Source organism: Dasypus novemcinctus, chromosome 13 (assembly GCF_030445035.2).
Source record: "Dasypus novemcinctus isolate mDasNov1 chromosome 13, mDasNov1.1.hap2, whole genome shotgun sequence".
In the NCBI taxonomy this organism is placed as follows: domain Eukaryota; kingdom Metazoa; phylum Chordata; class Mammalia; order Cingulata; family Dasypodidae; genus Dasypus; species Dasypus novemcinctus.
In genome coordinates this window covers 65,675,364-65,692,750 of record NC_080685.1, presented here as the reverse complement: position 1 = coordinate 65,692,750, position 17,387 = coordinate 65,675,364, and the positions used below count along the sequence as shown (strand labels likewise).

The following is a 17,387-nucleotide window of genomic DNA, read 5'->3' as shown; positions in this document are numbered from 1 at the left end:
CCACTTGTGGGGAGCGTCCCCCAGCACCACCAGGTGCAAGGATTACTGAATTAATCACTGGGATATGCTTTGGTACATTTTGATCCCTCCTGCCCTCATGCCGATAACAGGCAAGCCATTTGGAAACCCTTAGAAAGCAGGGAAGGCTGAGGATTTTGCCCCATGCCTAGGCTGTCTCAGCTGGACAGTGTGAAGGCCATTTAGAGGGAAAGGGGAGAATGTTTCTGAAGAGTCCTTGACTCGCCCAACCTGATTCTACCAACCTGGAAAGTACACCATTCTAGTAAAGTCAAACACACATCTACCCTGTGATCCAGCAATCACACTCCTAGATACATAGTCACAATAAATAAGTCCTCAAATCTAGGAAAAAGCATGTACAAGAATGTGCAAGGCAGTTACATTCTTAACAGCCAAAAAGTGGGAAAATCTCAGTGAAGAATAGAGAAACAATTTTGTTTTTTCCATATAATAAATGCTGTTTATCAGTTAAAAGGAACAAGCCATCAATACATGTATGAATCTCAAAATCAGACACAAAAGAATACATGATTCCGCTTATATAAAATTCAAGAGAAAGCAAGAGGCAAGTAGATGTAGCTCAGTGGTTAAGTGCCTGACTCCCACATATGAGGTACTTTTTTTTAACCTCCTTTAAAAAAAAAAAAAGCAAGCAAGAACTAATCTATTGTGATAGAAATCGGGACAGTGCCTGTTTCTTGGGGTGGTGTGAACTGGGAAAGGATATGGGAGACCTTGCAGGGGTGATGGAAATGTTTTCTCTCTTGAGCTGGGCAATGGTGACATAAAGTCATTGATCTGTTCTTTTAAAATGTGTGTATCTTACTGTCTGTAACTTATACCCAAATAAAGTACTGTTGGAATTTTTGAAAAGGACGAAGGGAACATTTTAGTTATGATGAAAAAGAGAAGGGAAGAGGAGACTGTTTCCCTGGCACACTTAGAGGTGATCAAATTCTCCAGCATCTTACTCTGTGAAGATGCAGAGAACATGTGCCAGGTGCAAGGAATTGTGCCTGGGGAGTGGGAAGGGCTATAATGCCTGAGGTTTGTGGACAGAGTATAGGGGATGCAGCAAGGCCACACTTGGTATTTAGCACCCCGAGTTGGAGCGAAGGGAACACAATAAAATATTGTTGAATTGAGATGCTGTTTAAACATCTTTTGCCTGTGTTCCAGCATTGCCCTCCTCCCAGGAGGAGATCGTGAGTGGGAGTTGTTCTTTCCAAATCTCTTCTAAGAACAGCCATTACATGGCTTTTTCTCTTTATCTCATCTCGTGCCCCAGGAACTTCAGAAATATGAGCAGTTCATCTTTGCAGATCATACCAAAATGATCCAGGTTGAAAATGTTTATGAGGAGATTTTACATCAGATCCTCCTCGATGAAACTCTGAAGGGTAAGGAAGGTTTGCCTGGTGCTGGAGAGCACTCTCTACAGAGGGGAGGGCCCCCAAAATGAGGCTTAGGCCAATGTGGTTTTATCAACAGGTGTGGAAGGGGAAGAGGCGATTGATACTGCTGTGCTGGGGAGACAGCGAGGAGAAGAAAAGAAAAAGAGAAGGATGCTAGCATTGATTGAGCAGACACTATGCTGGCCCTTTACATGTTATTTTCCCTTTTAATACAAACAAGAAATCTGTGAGAGGAGAATTTTGAACTTCATCTTACAAATGAGAAAACTGAGAGAAAACAGGCCTAGTGTTAATCAGCAGGTAAATAGGAGACCTGGCATTTGGATGAAGAGCTCTCACCTCCTCCTCTTCCAGACAGAACCAGGGCCAAACAGCTCTTATTCAGAACAGGCCCACAACGCCTCCCGGAGCTGGGAGGAGTGAGTCCAGCAGCAGGGCTTATCAGCTCCTTGCTGAACACAGTCCTCACCTCCACCCAGCTGGACAGAAAAAGGCACAGGGCCATGACGACACAGCCCCCTGCGAGCCTCGTTAGGACTCGTGCCATGCATGGGATAGGTGTGTGGCTAGGAAAACGTGGATGGAAATATGCTGAGAGGGCCTCCCATCAAGCTGTGGGCCCTCAAACACATCCAGCCCCAGAGGGAACGTCTCCAGGATCACAAAAACCCCTCCAACAAAGAAAACTGGCCAAGCACAACCCGCAGGTCACAGTAGCTAATCTCAGGGCATCCAACGAGATAAGGCCTATAAAGGTGCCAGCACAGCGTCTGCACAGAGGAAGGCCTCACTCAGGGCTACCGCCCACCTGCACGATCCGTGAGGAGAGTTAGAAAAAGGTTCCCTTCCTCCAGACCCTTACTGCCCTCTTTAGGAAATTGTCATACTCTAGTGATTTTATTAGAACAGGACTTTCTATTGCTAGCTGTCTGAAAATCATTATCCTGAATACACAGATCTAGGCTGTCTGTGGTATGAATGCACCTCCCTGGATGTGGTATCTGGAGGCACTGTATAACCTGCAAAGATATAAGCAGAGGCCAGTGGGCAAATATCAGCTGCTGTTGTCACATCATTGTTCCTCTGTGGCCTGTGGGACTGAGCCAGATGTACACGGATCTTCATTATGAATGCCATGGATTGACCAGGCTCTTATCTGCCCTTTAGATAGTTGCTAATAATAATATCTATTATTCTTACATTAATAATTATAATTATCTTATGTTACATATATTTTATAATATATAAAATATAATAATTGTAATTTTATTATTAGTTTAATAGAGTTCATTATAATTAATAATTCCTGCCTGCTCAGTACTGAGTACCTATCACACATTCAGGACTCTACTAGACCCTGCGAGAAGAAGAGAAGTATAAGGCCCTCCCCGGCTCTGGAAGAGTTTCACTCTAGGAGGACAAACTGGAGCCACACACATGAAGAGCTAATAAAATGTCATGGGGCCTCCATGAGTTATACAATTGATACTGTTCATGAGCTTCTTGAAAGCAAAGGCCATATTATATTTTATTCATCTTTGGCTTCCCAGTGCCTGGCCCGTAGCAGATGCCCAGCATATGTTTGCTAGCTGAATAAAAATGAATGCTACAGAGGTTCAAAGTATGAAAAGAATTTGCAGGTTTCAGTGGTGAGGGAAGGTTACATGACAGTGGGTGGATGTTAGCTGGAACTTGAAATTGAGAGATTTGGATAGCTAGAGAGGCTGGGGGTGGAGTTTGGTTTTAGGATAAAATCCAAATATCCAAGCTGGTCACAGCTTAGTGTTAATGTCATGTTTTGTTTTCTGCTATCTCTCAGTGATAAAGGAAGCTGCTATCCTCAAGAAACACAACTTATTTGAAGACAACATAGCCTTGCCCAGTGAAAGCGTGTCCAGCTTAACTGATCTAAAAACCCCTGCAGGGTCAAACCAGGCCAGCCCTGCCAGGAGAGTCTCTGCCCTTCTGCCAGGAGTTCCGGATGGTGAGACTCCGAGTAACGAAGTATTCCAGGAACCAGAGGAAAAGCAGCAGCCTGGGGTTGCTACTCCACTGGAGGAGGAAGAAAGCACTTCCCTCTCTGTGCCCAGCCCTCCCCCCGGTGGCGACGGGCAGCTGATTATTTCAAGCATCCATGACCCAGTGAATCTTGTGACTGCAGAGGACAAGGCAGGAGCCCTGGGCACAAAGAAGTCCGAGCTGGAGGTGGGAGGGATTCCCAAGGAAGAGGACCCCAGCGGCCAAGAGCCGGAACCCATCTCTGCCGCAGGCTCCTTGAAAGAGCTCAGAAAATTGCTGACGGTGGCTGTTGAAGTACCAGTGGAGTCTGCTCTCGAGATCCAAACAGATAAAAGCGAGGAGACCCTTTTGTCCCAAGAAAATGAAAACGAAGAGGAAGAAGCCCAGACCTGCACAGAGGCCTCCCATCAGAGTCAATGTGGAGAAAGCCACGTCTGCGAGAGCGAGGCGCCCCCTGCCTCCCGGGAGGCGGGTGGGAGGGAGCCGGAGGGCCTTCCAGGGGCCGGCAGCCCTGCTTCGCAGCCCACCTGCGCGGGGCAGTCCGGGGGCGCCGAGGGCCCAGGCCCCGCGGATGGGCAGGGTGAGCTAGTGGAGGCCGGGGAGTCCCCCAAGCCAGAGCTCGCGGGCGGGGCTTCCAAGCTGCACGACCAGGAGCCCGGAGCCGCGGGCGCGGTGGAGGGCGGCGAGGCCCCCCGGGAAGATTGCCTTTTCAGTTCTGACCAAGGCCGCCCCAGTGAGAGCCAGGTTTCTGTGGAACAAGAAGTGGCGGAAGGGGAAGGCAGCTCGGCCCAGGCTCCTGCCAGCAAGGCTGCCGGCGTTCCCGAGTGCCAGCGGGAGGTTGACAGTGCTCCAAGCAGCGACGTGCCAGACTCGCGCAAAGATGATGCGAAGGAGATGGAAGATTGTCAGGAGAGCTCGTCGGGGCAGCCCTCAGAGGAGTGAAAGGGCTATTTGGCGCAAGTCTTTCTTTGAACGAGGTCCTTCAAAGGATTATAGGGCGTGCACTTAGGGAGGGCAGGAAAGTTGTTCCCCTAAAAAACTTAAGTATATCCTTAATTTGTATAACGAAACCAAAGGAAAAGCACGCAGGGTTTGAGCACTAAGCCAAACCTTTGTGTCACTGAACCGTCCTACCATGAATTATTGCTTTAGTGCTTTAATAGGAATTACAAAGACAACGGAGTGTTAGAGGGAAGCTGAGGGTGTTAGAGGGAAGGAGAGGTATGACAATTAAGACAGAAACAGTAGGAACACGTTTTTCAATACACTGCACCCTTCAGTGTGCAATCTTCTAATGCACTTTACGGCTTTTCAGTTTTTTGTAGTATACTGTAAATCCAGTTTCACTCTCTGCTATGCCAACTTCCCTGTCTCTTAAGGACTTGGCATTTGTTCATAGGCTACAGGAAAGGGTAGATTGCTACCACCGTCACCCTACTATGTGCAGCTCCCTGGAACCAGTCAAGCCTGCCTGAGGTCAGGGGAAGCAAAACTGGAGAAAGGCCATGGTCTCTGGAACTGTCTGGGCCTATTAATAATTCTGCTGTCAATTTCTTGTTAATTAATCTTGTTGATTCTTATTAATTAGTCAGCTTTTGGAGAAGTTCAGATGAGGCAAGAAAATTTCACGGGCATGTTTAAGCCTGAAAGCATACCAAATTAGCCTTAGATGGTGCAAAGAAAAAACAGCTAAATTATCGAGCTTAAAGCCTGCCAATTAAACAAACATTATTTGAAGAGCAGTATGCCATGTATTACATTAGGCATAGCAATAAAAAAAAAATAAGGCACTTTGTCTAGTATAAATTAAAAGGCCCAAGTGAGTTCATTTGAGAAGAAAAAATGGCAATTTTCAATTCACAACTTTGTTTTTACACTGATGCAATCTTGGTTCATTCCCAGAAGATAATGTGAATCAAGACAAAAGCCAAAGTATATGCCATCAAGTCACAAACATGTTACCCAAAGTGAAAATCATTGGTTCAATTGTTCAGCAAGGTAACTGAACCCCTGTTGTCTGCCAGGTGCTGGGGATACTGCAGTGAAAAAGATTCCAGCCCTTTCTTCTGGAGCTAAGGTGTTAGTGAAAATAGAGACAAATATATTTGTACATGGATCATGACCAATAACCATTAATGTTAAATGTCATATGGTCATGCCAAAGCTTAAAAAGACTTGTTCTATTGTCCTCCAGAAAACAAAACAAAACACAGATAATTTCCTGAGAGCGTCAATCTCAAGCACTACATTTTGAAGTTTCCTTCCACAAATTTTAATATTAGCTCCCAACATCATGTCCTAAGAACTTATTTTGATCAGCAGCAGCAATTGAGTTTGTATCACTTCTTTAGAGAATTTGCCCCACAGTTTATGTAACAAGAAAGTAAAATATCTCCTTCTCTACCTTTGTCATGTTTTTTTGGATTTCTGGGTCATAAATGATGAAAAATAATCAGTATCATTATACTCTCATATTGAATTCTTTTAACTGTTATAAAGTGTTTAAATCTTCAGGTCTGTGAAGGATCTCTTCATAGGTAAAGAAGGTAGAGGACACTTTTCCCCTCCATGCCTGTAGTACCAGGAACTGGCTCCTAACATTGCACTTAGCAAGGAGTACTGAAATTATGTTTACTTCCTGTCTCTCCCAGGGGCTCCTCTCTTCAAGGACAGGAGCTAGATTTTAGTCATCGTATGTGCTTCTTGCTAGAAATACACCACCTTGAAGAATGGTCTCCTGCCTCCTCAAGTCACCTTAATACCTGATTGCCTAGCAGGAACTGGTGAGAGTCAGGCTGCTCAGGAAGTGTGGGAGCTGAACACCCGTCACACTGATGTGCTGGGCTATTTGGGGCTTGCTGGCAGGCAGGAAAATGTTTTTTGTTGGGCTCTCGGCCCTCGGTGGGTCAGCCCTTAAATAAAGTCCAAAGTCCCATGACAGATGGCCAGATGCCTTGCCCAGTACAAGGAAGGAGCCAAAGGAAAAACGCCAGCCCTACCAAGGCCTGCCCTCTTCTCCAGGAGAGTCTTGGCCAATGAGGAGTCCCAGCCCAGGCTGCCCTCCCCCATCGCGTGGCTTCCCTGCTTCCTCCCTTGGCTCACCTCAGGGCTTCTTACACCCTTGGAAAGCTGAGATTCTTCCAACCCTAAAAGAGAGCATATGTCACTGCATCGGAGGGATGAACATCAGTGCCCTTCCTTTATTTGTCCTACAGGCCAGACGGGACTGGGCTCTAAGTGTGAGGAAGGACTTGACAGAACACAGCTGAAGAATTTTTCTGTATATATTTCACAAAAGACAAGCTCACTAAAATAAAAAATAATTGTTCCATTTCAAGTCGGAATAGGAAGCTAAAGTGCATTTCAAATATTCTTTGATTCATTTTAACATGTCAAATGGAAAATTTTCATTTACAATGAGGTTGTCTTGCTTTTAGTATAGAGCCGTGTGTGTGGTTTCAGTGGTTTCTAGGATGGAGAAAGGTTAGTGTGGGTTTGGAAAGATTCTGCAGACTGCCCTGGGGCTCTCTCCTATGGGCAAATCCTTTAGAAATGCATAAAGCCTTAAGACATGGTTTTAGGCAAAAACTCCATGACTTTAAACTAGTTGTGTTGCAATTGTTCTTTCAAAGAGAAAGGGTATTTTCCTTGAAAAAACATCAGTTTGTTGTTTTCTCCTTTGTGTCCTGGAACAGAGATAGGAGTGTGCTCATTACTTAGAGTAGACTTTCTTTTCAAAGGAAGTATTCTGGAACCCACAAGGAAATGATTCCAGTTCGGCCAAATGGTTTATAAAGAGGCTGAGTGTGAAAAACTGTAGGTCTTTAGAACTGACCTCCTGCATTATATTACAAATATCCTCAACTCTGGTTTTGTAAAATCCTGCAGATTGAAGCCAGCGATTTCGAAGGGTTTCACAATTATCCCAGACAAAAGTGATTTTAATTCATTTTTAAAATTCATTTTTAATTCGTTTAAATTTTAAAATTCATTCTTTAAAAAAGTGCTATGTAGCAGCTTTAATGCGGGCAAGGGAAGGATACCACTGAAATAAACAATGATAGTTTCACTAGGTAAAAACTTGGCAACATGTGCCTTCTAACTTCATTGCAAATAAAAGGGTTGAGGACTTGCCTTCTGAAGTCTGCAACTCAAGAAAAAAATATACACTCTCTATAAATTGTTTTTTTTCTGGTCATTATATAAAGCAAATAAAACCACTTTGTAACCACGTATTTACTTAATCAAGTGCCTATATTCCAATAAAATGTTCACCCTTAAAGAGCTGTCCAGATGTCATATTTATTTGGAAGGGGGCTAGTTTCATCTTTTAAACAAATGTCATGCTTAAGCTGGGAGGAACACCATCAGAGCTGAAAAAGTGAGCCAGTGTTACCATATTATGGAACTTTTACTTTTCTGTTGACAGGAGGGACTTCTCAGGGAAGGATTTAATGTCAGGTGTAGTTATGCTTTGATAATACATACGCTGTTTCTCTAGGAATCAGATCAAGTCCATAACACAGCACGTGGCAATTACTCTTGACATACTTGAACTGTTGCTCAAGCTTAAAATTTATTTTCAGGTGGTAACATTGAGTAAAACATTCTTTCTGTAATTATAAATAGAACAGTATGCATATGCCAGAATCCTCATTCATTCATCTATAGATTCATGCATTCACGAAGCAGTGACTGTGTATCTCTTATATGCAGGCAACCCAGTGGGTGCTGGAGAAGCAGAGGTGAACATGGAGGATATAATCCCTGACATGAGCAAACCGACATGTTCAGGATGGGCACAGCCAAGGAAAGCCTAGGGAGAGTATTTGCTTTCTTGCCTGGCATAAACCTTGTCTATAATCTCAGCTCTGACTCTCTAGACCAACAGCTTCAGGCAGGAGAGAAAGAAACACTGGAGAAATCAAGCCCAGCGGTGATGGGGACACTCGATGTGGCATGAACTTCATCACTCCTTCTCCTTCCATAACAAACTTCCAGGAATCAAGAATCATTCCCCGAGTGGCCCCTCCAGAACTTCCGTTAGGGCTAATACTCAGATTGGGACTGGGTATAGGAGATTGACTTAAAACTTCATTTGCATAGTTTATTTCTTAGATTATATGCTGACTTGATATGACTTGAACAGGGCTGATGGAGGTTTTGGAAGGGGGTAGCTCAAGCTATTTTTTTTTTTTTTAAGATTTATTTTTATTTATTTCTCTCCCCTTCCCTGCCCCCACCCCAGTTGTCCGTTCTCTGTGTCCATTTGCTGTGTGTTCTTCTGTGTCTGCTTCTATTTTTGTCAGCGGCACTGGGAATCTGTGTCTCTTTTTGTTGTGTCATCTTGCTGCATCAGCTCTCTGTGTGTGCGGTGCCACTCTTGGCCAGGTTGCACTTTCTTTCGTGCTGGGTGGCTCTCCTTATGGGGCACACTTCTTGTGCGCGGGGCTCCCCTACATGGGGGACACCCCTGCGTGGCACGGCACTCCTTATGCACATCAGCACTGCCCGTGGGCCAGCTCCACACGGGTCAAGGAGGCCCAGGGTTTGAACCATGACCTCCCATGCAGTAGGCAGACGCTCTATCCGTTGAGCCAAGTCCACTTCCCTCAAGCTATTCTTAAGTCAGCCACACTTGAAGCCACCCCAGCCTGAACACATCTGAATCTTTGCTTTGAACACATCTGACCTTCCTTTTGCCAACTGGCCAATGCCCACTTTTCCTGTAAGGGTCAGGACAAGTCAGGAGAAGCGCTCCTCTCAACCCACAGCCCAATAACCCTTTGCTGAACTCTCGCTGTACTTTCTCTCCTGGTCTCCCTCTCTCACTTTCATCTACCTTCCTGTGACTTTGGGGACAGGGACCTTGTGTTCAGTCTTTGAATCCCTAGCAGAACAGAAGACCTTGTATAAAGCAAATATGCTCAATATCTAAATATAAATATTGAATAAATACCGGTGAACTGCGGTGCAGGAGAAATGGAAATAAAGCTGGCGATCCCCTAGCACACCATAAGGGTATGTGAATCTGATAACTCTGACTTACCCTCAGCCCACTGAGATGGAGACCTGCAGAATAGTTCTATTAGAGTGATAGAATTTGGCCATGTGTTGGTGCACACCCAATCCTCTGGGAAGGAACTTCAAAAACACATTGCCAAGAAAGCAAGCTAGCTGTATGAAACATCTGGTATTCAGAGCAGTAGCTGCCACTGGATTATGCTGAGGGCACTGCAAAAATGTTAAGACTGCCCTTGAATTACATCCAAGCCTGGAGACATGCAAATGCCCAGGAGTATGTTGACAGTGTCTGCCTTATGGCAAGCCCTCCTCCTGTGTCAGTGCAGTGAGCAGGAAAGAAGCATTGGTCCCTGCTTTTAGGGAGCTCAGTCTGAGAAGATGACGACTGAGAAGAAAACGGCTTGTGTAGGAAGAGGAGAAAAGGCTCTGGCAGCATCAATGAATGGCAATTTTGTGCTCTTCTGCTCTGGAAATTTGATTGTTGAACCTCTTAAGCCTGCCATTTTATTTACTTTTTTAAAAATTTCTTATCTTCTTTTAGTTCCATCCTATCATGAACTAAAATTCCAAATCCAACTGCCAGCAGTTACCATACAGAGAAATTTTTACCAAGATCCCTTTATGCCAGCCCCTACACGCCCCAGGAGTCCTCCGTCCTCCATGGATGCCCTTCCAGACCCTCTGCAGACCCAGCTATGCTTTTACTCTTTGGTCTCTACACAAAGCAGTATGCATATGCATATGGGGAAGTGTGGCTTTCTTCGTATTAGCAATAACAAGTACAGGCGAGGTTGGGATAGCAAATTGGGTGCTTATTGTGTTGGGGTATTCCTACTAGGCACTAAGGTGATTTGGGAGCTAAGGGATGGGCTCTCCCAATACAGGATTCAGGCTTCAATTCCCCATTCCCATCATAGTGTTCTGTGCTACTGCCTGATCCAGGTGGGAAGCTTTTCTGCACATTGGTTTAAGAGAGATGGTGGGAAGGAAAGTGATTTTCATTTGTGTCTGTTGGAGGCCTCAAGTTTTGAACCATTTAGTTTTTGATTCAGACCTTTTTCATGTGCCAGTATCTACACAATTCTTTTTTTTTTTTTTTTTTAATATTTTTTGATATCTATTCTGTCTTGGGGATTCAGATAGGCCCTGGGAATAGAGTGGTGGACCAAACTATCAGGCCTGCCCTCACTACATTCAGACTTGTGAGTTATTTTATCTATGTTGAGTATTTCAATTATTCACCTTAAGGGGAGCACTTTTATTTTTAATGAGCCTCTCCACCTTTCAAATCCATTTTGGAATTGTCCACTGTTATAAACTTTGTTTAATTTCTTTGAGGTCCTCAATGAGAAAGTTGTATGGCTGTCAACTCAGTGTGTGACCTTGGGCTAATCACTTCACCTTATGAGAATCTGTTTATAAAGTGAGAATAATAACATCACAAAGTTATTAAATGAGATAATAGGCATTTTTAAAACAGTTTTTCATTGTGCCTTTATTCACCTTAGTTTATTAAAAACATCCTTGTTTTAAAGATCCTATAGACAACCCACTAACATGGGATAGAAGTCAGCATAAACTTGTTTTTTGGTTTCTTGTTTATTTGCTTGTTTGTTTTTAAAGGAGTGTTTCTTATAAGAATCTTATTAATCAAACAGTACTTTACAAGTGTCAAATATAATGACATACACAGTCTACAGGACAGGCCGATTGAGAATTTACATAATGTGGTAAAAATATGCATGTTCAAAGTCAGCAACGTGGACAGAGGCATGCACTGGGAGGAGGCACTAAGGCTGCGGGTCCCTTCCCGCTTGGCACGAGTGCCCACCGAGCAAGACTGCTTCCCCCACAATGGCAAACCACTCCCACTGAGAGGTACAGACATTCCACACACACCTAAATACACAGAAGAAACGGTGACCTGCTACAGAGACAGTCCAAACTTACGTAACTGTAATCGTTCTATGATACTCCCACAGAAGTAGTAAATAGTAAGCTCCATGCAAGTGGCAAGAGGCTTCCAGTCAGTTGTTCTATGTGGAATTTGGAAGAAGTTTAATTCTTGGCATTAATATTTGTAATGAACTATGTCTCTTTTTCTACATTTTCTTCACAACTGACACACAATTAAGAGTGGGGGAATTTTGATAATTGTTTTCCGTAACAGTGATAAGTACTCCCAAAAATGTGAGAAATAAACAGTGTGGTGTGTTGGTGAAGGGTTGCTGTATGGGAATTCTACACATGTGCATGATGGTTTTGTAAGTTCACAACTTTGGTAATAAAAATATGCTTTTTAAAATTGTGAGAAATGTTTAACATTTTAGCTGCACATTTAACAGGGAACATGAATCATTTATAGCTTTAAGCCAGAAGGTAGAAGGGAATATATCTGAATTTTAATGCTAGAGTTTTAGTTTCTACCACTGTCCTGACGAAAGTAATGCAACTGCTTGTTTATTTACCAAAGCAGGTACTAGTTTAAGTTCTCAGAGAAAATCCAAATTAAGAAATGTCACTCCTTTTTTCTCTCAGGCGTTTTTAGAAGATAGACCAAAATTCTAAGTTGCTCAAGATTCCTAAAGGGCAGGGAAACGAACTTGGCCCAGTGGTTAGGGCGTCCGTCTACCACATGGGAGGTCCACGGTTCAAACCCCGGGCCTCCTTGCTCCGTGTGGAGCTGGCCCATGTGCAGTGCTGATGCACGCAAGGAGTGCCCTGCCACGCAGGGGTGTCCCCCGCATAGGGGAGCCCCACACGCAAGGAGTGCCCCAGTGAGGAGAGCCGCCAGCACGAAAGAAAGTGCAGCCTGCCCAGGAATGGCGCCACCCACACTTCCTGTGCCGCTGACAACAGAAGCAGACAAAGAAACAAGACGCAGCAAATAGACACAGAGAACAGACAATGGGAGGGGGGGGGGATTAAATAAAATAAATAAATCTTTTTCCTAAAGGGAAGCAGACTTGGCTCAATGGATAGAGCGTCTGCCTACCACATGGGAGGTCCACAGTTCAAACCCCGGGCCTCCTTTACCCGTGTGGAGCTGGCCCATGCTCAGTGCTGATGCACACAAGTGGTGTCCCCCATGTACGGGAGCCCCATGCTCAAGGAGTGCACCCCGTAAGGAGAGATGCCCAGCACAAAAGAAAGTCCAGCCTGCCCAGGAGTGGTGCTGCACACATGGAGAAGCTGATGCAGCAAGATGATGCAACAAAAAGAGACACATTCCCATGCTGCTGACAAGAATAGAAGCAGACACAGAAGAACACACAGCAAATGGACACAGAGAGCAGACAACTTGGGGGGGGGCGGCGGGGAAGGGGAGAGAAATAAATAAAATAAGTCTTTAAATAAAAAAAAAAATGATTCCTACAGAGCTCTGTTGTTTTTCTGTATGTAACTGTCCAGAGAACAAACCAAAGCAGCAGCGTGGTGTTTCATCAAACTTCCTAATTCTGCAGAAACCCTGACTTGGTATTCATCCTTCTAGGAATTGAGACCATTGAAGAGCAGCTCAGAGTCAGAGTTGTTTTTACACACCCCCACATATTGTGCTCTTTGCCAACTATTATGGCAAATGATTTTCTGGAGAGTTAAATTTGACCACATAAGCTTAAAGATCCTCCTATGAAGATTTCTCTAGCTAAATGGAAACCCTTCTTTAAAAAATTGGCAGTTTTCATGAACCTTAAGAGAAGAGGTGTCTCTCTGAATGCCATTAAGTTACTGCCCAATTGGAAAGAAGGTGCATTAAAATATCTCGAAGTTCTGTTTTATTGGCAACTTAAAATGCAAAGTATTTTATTTTAAAACTTCTAAAATTTGAAGACAAGATGCTCTAAGTTAACGAGTATAGTTTCTCAAGGCTGCTTATTGGATCTCAGTTTTTTTGCTTGAAATGCATAAACAACTTCCTAAAATTCCTAAGTTAGAACACAAGTCTTTGATGACCTGTGATTAGATGACTGATCAACCTCAGTTGGTAATACCCCACCCCCGCCTTTTTTTTTTTTTTTGCCTCTGTATAAGGGCTTTAAAAATTCTAGAGTAGATGCATCTGCCAGCCTTACACCAGAACTTCATTCCAAATGTCTTCTGAGAGGCATGCACCATGTACAGGAATCCATCTTCATCCTTTTCGCTTTTTTACATTTTAGAAATGGGTGTGGAAACGTTCACCAGGCTGTGTCCATTCACCAGCAGGAAGAAGGCTTGATTAACCCTCTAACTATTTTGATTAGTTCACTTATGCTGACATATCTGGTACAAGGAACTTGGTTTTATCCAGTACAGGAAGCTGCTTCTCACCCTTGTATCTTTCTTTTACCACCAGGATTTGGGTAGGCTGCTGTTCTCAGGTAAGTAGGACATCTACTCTTTGCTAAAAGGTGTGGGGCTGCTTGAAGTTCTCTGACCACAGTGGCGACGCTGAGGGGCCTGGCTCTGGAGGAGGTAGCAGCGAAAGATCTGTGTAATAGGCATTTAAGCACAGATGACTAAAAAGAGGCTCAGAGAAGTTGATGGATTTAGGGTGACTGGATATCTGAACGTAACTTATTTGTTCCTTGTTGCTAAGATACAAAGGAAATAATTATATGTAAATTAGAAGGTAATGAAGACGCAACCCTCCTTTGGTGCTAGATTCCTTTTCCTGTGGTCAAGAATATACTATTGAAGCAATGAAGCATGAAAACCAGCTTCAACCAGTTGGCCAGACCTGCACAGAAGAAGCCCCTGGCTTCTCATTTCAACTTGCCTAATTAACAGTAAAATTCCCACGCTGGGGTGGAATTATCCGCCCCTTTTTTAATCATCATTGTATGTGCAAGCATGATTTCCTGAACATACTAATCATACAATTATATAACCAGCTATGTGTGTTCATCCCTATGCATAAAAGCTAATGCATAACAAAGCAAATGCTAAGTAGGTATTTAAGCAAGTGTGAAACCATGGCCCAGGGAGTCACATCTGAGTTGCTTTAGACTGTCCTTGGCTCCTTGGCTCTGTTGTAATAAATGTAAGTTCTGCCTAACTCTCCTGTTAAAAGTTTGGTTTTTTTTCTACATCTCTGATTATCCCCAAAAGCCCAGCTTTGGGGCCTAACAAAGTTAAGCAACTTCCTAAAGTTTACACTAATAATTAAAAGCTAGTAACGACTATTTACAGCTCATAACTAGTTGAACTAGGTGTATTGTTTAGCAAGCACTGTGAAGTAAAACCACTCCAAAAATCAGCAGCTTGAAATAGTAAGCAGTTATTATTGCTCATAAGATTACAGGTCACCCATCAGGTAGGCAGTTCTGCTGATCTTGGCTGACTTTCAACATGTTTGGGAGTTTGCTGGCTGTATGTTGGTCTAGAATAGGCACAGCTGGGAGAACAGAACTCACTCCATATGGTCTATTATCCTTCAGCAGACTAGCCTAGACTTAGTCTTGTGGCGGAAGAAGGGTTGAAAGAGAGAGAGAGAGAGAGGAGGAGAGAAGCACAGGCTCTGAATTGGCACACTGTCGCTTCTGCCACATACTATTGACCAAAGCAAGTCATGAGACTGGCAAAGATTCAAGGGATAGAAGAAGCTGCAAAGCCACATTGCATTGGGCATGAGTCCAAGGAAGCTATTAATTGGGGTCATCAATGTGATCAGTCTACCTCACCAGCATTAAAATGTACCTCCTATTTGACTTTAAAACCCGTATTCTTGCTTCTGTCCTGTGCTGACTCTAAATGCTCACACCATTGACTTTGGTCCCCTTCACACACTTCCCTGACGTTTATTTGCTGCTCTAGCCAGACTCACAATTAGGGGAACAGGACAAATCCAAGTCTTCGGGCTATTTATGAATCTTGATTTTTCCATTGGTTTTGAAATTGAATATTAGACCAAAAAAATTTTAAAAACTTATAGCCTTGAAAGAAGAAAGGTCTAAAAGATGTTTTTTGTAACTTAGTAACAGAATTCATATTGTTCATATACTGGGTTTAGGTTGATTTTAACAAGGTAAGCGGTCATGGGCAACATGTTAATTATCTCAAGGTGGGACCATTTAACCGTGACTAACACAATTTATAACTTCACAGTTCTCCACAGCAAACATGCTAATAACAGATACAGTTTTCTATGGAAAACAATCATAGTATTCAGATAAGTTCGCAGTCCTTTGGAAATAACTATGAACACTCACTTTTGAAGAAAAGTTCTTTTCCCTTCTCAAAGGTAAATTAAAACAAAAAATTAGTAAGGAACTCAATTTTATGCCACTAAATATTAAATATGTCTAAAGGTTACTTAAAACTTTTATCCTGCCTAGTTAATATTCATTATTCTCCCAACTCTTACCTAACTGATTTGTAAATATTCTTCACCCCTCTACTTTACCTGTTAAATAATGACTCCCAGGATTTAACATTTTTATCAGCACTTACAACAACATATTTTGCCTTTCCAGTCTTCCCAATAAAATATTGTTGTACCTAGTCACCTATGGTTTTCTTTCAAAATATTAAAGAAAGCTGGATCAAAGATTTTAAGGCTTATAAAATTTTATTCTACCTTTTGTGCTATACCATTTCACCAATAATATTCTTTCTCCACATCTGTCCCATACATAGGACCACATTAGGATCCATGTTCTGCTTGTAGCCTCATCTTGAGCCGTCTCTTTTCACTGAATTCCTTTGAATACTATTGCTGACAACATTGCTTTTGCATTTTATCATTTTATTATGTTCTATCAAGAAATTTTTTATGGCTTCCCTTGTATTTTCCCTTGTGGTCTTACTCATAACCAGCTTTGGAGGATGGGGATTTCCCCCTGCCTGTCTAGATGCTCAATATATTCTTAGACTCATAGACTCAGGGTAGAAAGACAACCTAAAGTTCATCCAGGGCAAATGCTTCCATAGTGCTTGCATCCCTCCTTTTAAAACCTTCCTGCTAGGGTTTTTAATGTTGGAGTTTGATGCTGAAGCTGGAGCCCCAGGGACAGAAACAGAGCTGTTCACCTGATAGTCTATAGCTGACCTTGTGGAGAAAACAGGAGCTGAGACCAGAGGAACCCAGGAAGCCTGAACCCTCGCAGATGTTGGCAGCCATCTTTCTCCAATGCATGAAAATAGACTTTGGTGAGGGAAGTAGCTTATGCTTTATGGCCTGGTATCTGTGAGCTCCTACCCCAAATAAGTACCCTTTATAAAACCAAAAAAAAAACAACAAGCTTTCCTGCTAACTAGTCACCAGCTGGATGGGGAACTCACTAACTCCCAAAGCAGCTCATTCCATTTTCAGACTGATTTAATGGTGAGAGATAAAAAAAAATAATAATAATAATACTCTCCCATACTCCTGACTTCCTCCACCATCATTTCCTACTGTAATTTCCAAGCCATGGGTCCAATTCTGTCCTTTAGGACTGTACACAACATTCTAATGAGGAGGGCTTCTCCATACTGCTGAAGAGCAGCCCATCCCTGATCTGTCTTAAAGTCCCAGGCCAGTTGGGCTTCTGGGTCCACCTCTCAGGCCCATTTCTCTCACTCCAAGACACCTGCGGCGGCCTGTTCTCACAACCACTTTCTGGCCTCCATGAGGATCCAGCGTCTCTCTTCTGTATTGAACAGGATCAGGAGGAGTTGGTGGCAATCATCCCAAGTGGGGCGGTGGATTTGGAAAATGGACTCCATGAGGATGATTAAAGCCTGAGGCTTTTCTGAATATGACGGGGTGTGGTGCTTCCAGTTTAAGAGATCTACAATTGTGAAGGGCTGATAACAGGATTGGTCTCCCAGGTTAGACCATCCCATCTGCACCGATCTGGGCTGGCCTCTGTGTTTCACAGAGGGGCATCTAGAGCACAGGCTGTGCTGACCGAAGTCTTCTCATCAAAGGGGTCTCAGGATCCC

The 17,387-nt window shown here is 43.3% G+C and overlaps 1 protein-coding gene across 1 annotated transcript in view; it reads left to right on the top strand.

Moving 5' to 3' along the window:
* The window catches only part of NIBAN1 (niban apoptosis regulator 1), a 156,656-nt gene extending 148,919 nt beyond the window's left edge, over nt 1-7,737 (top strand). The window contains exons 13-14 of the mRNA XM_004468428.5: nt 1,310-1,421; nt 3,256-7,737. Coding sequence (XP_004468485.2) covers nt 1,310-1,421; nt 3,256-4,397 — 1,254 coding nt within the window. The 3' untranslated portion in view covers nt 4,398-7,737. The remainder of the gene's footprint in view (nt 1-1,309; nt 1,422-3,255) is intronic.
* Nucleotides 7,738-17,387: the final 9,650 nt, after the last annotated feature.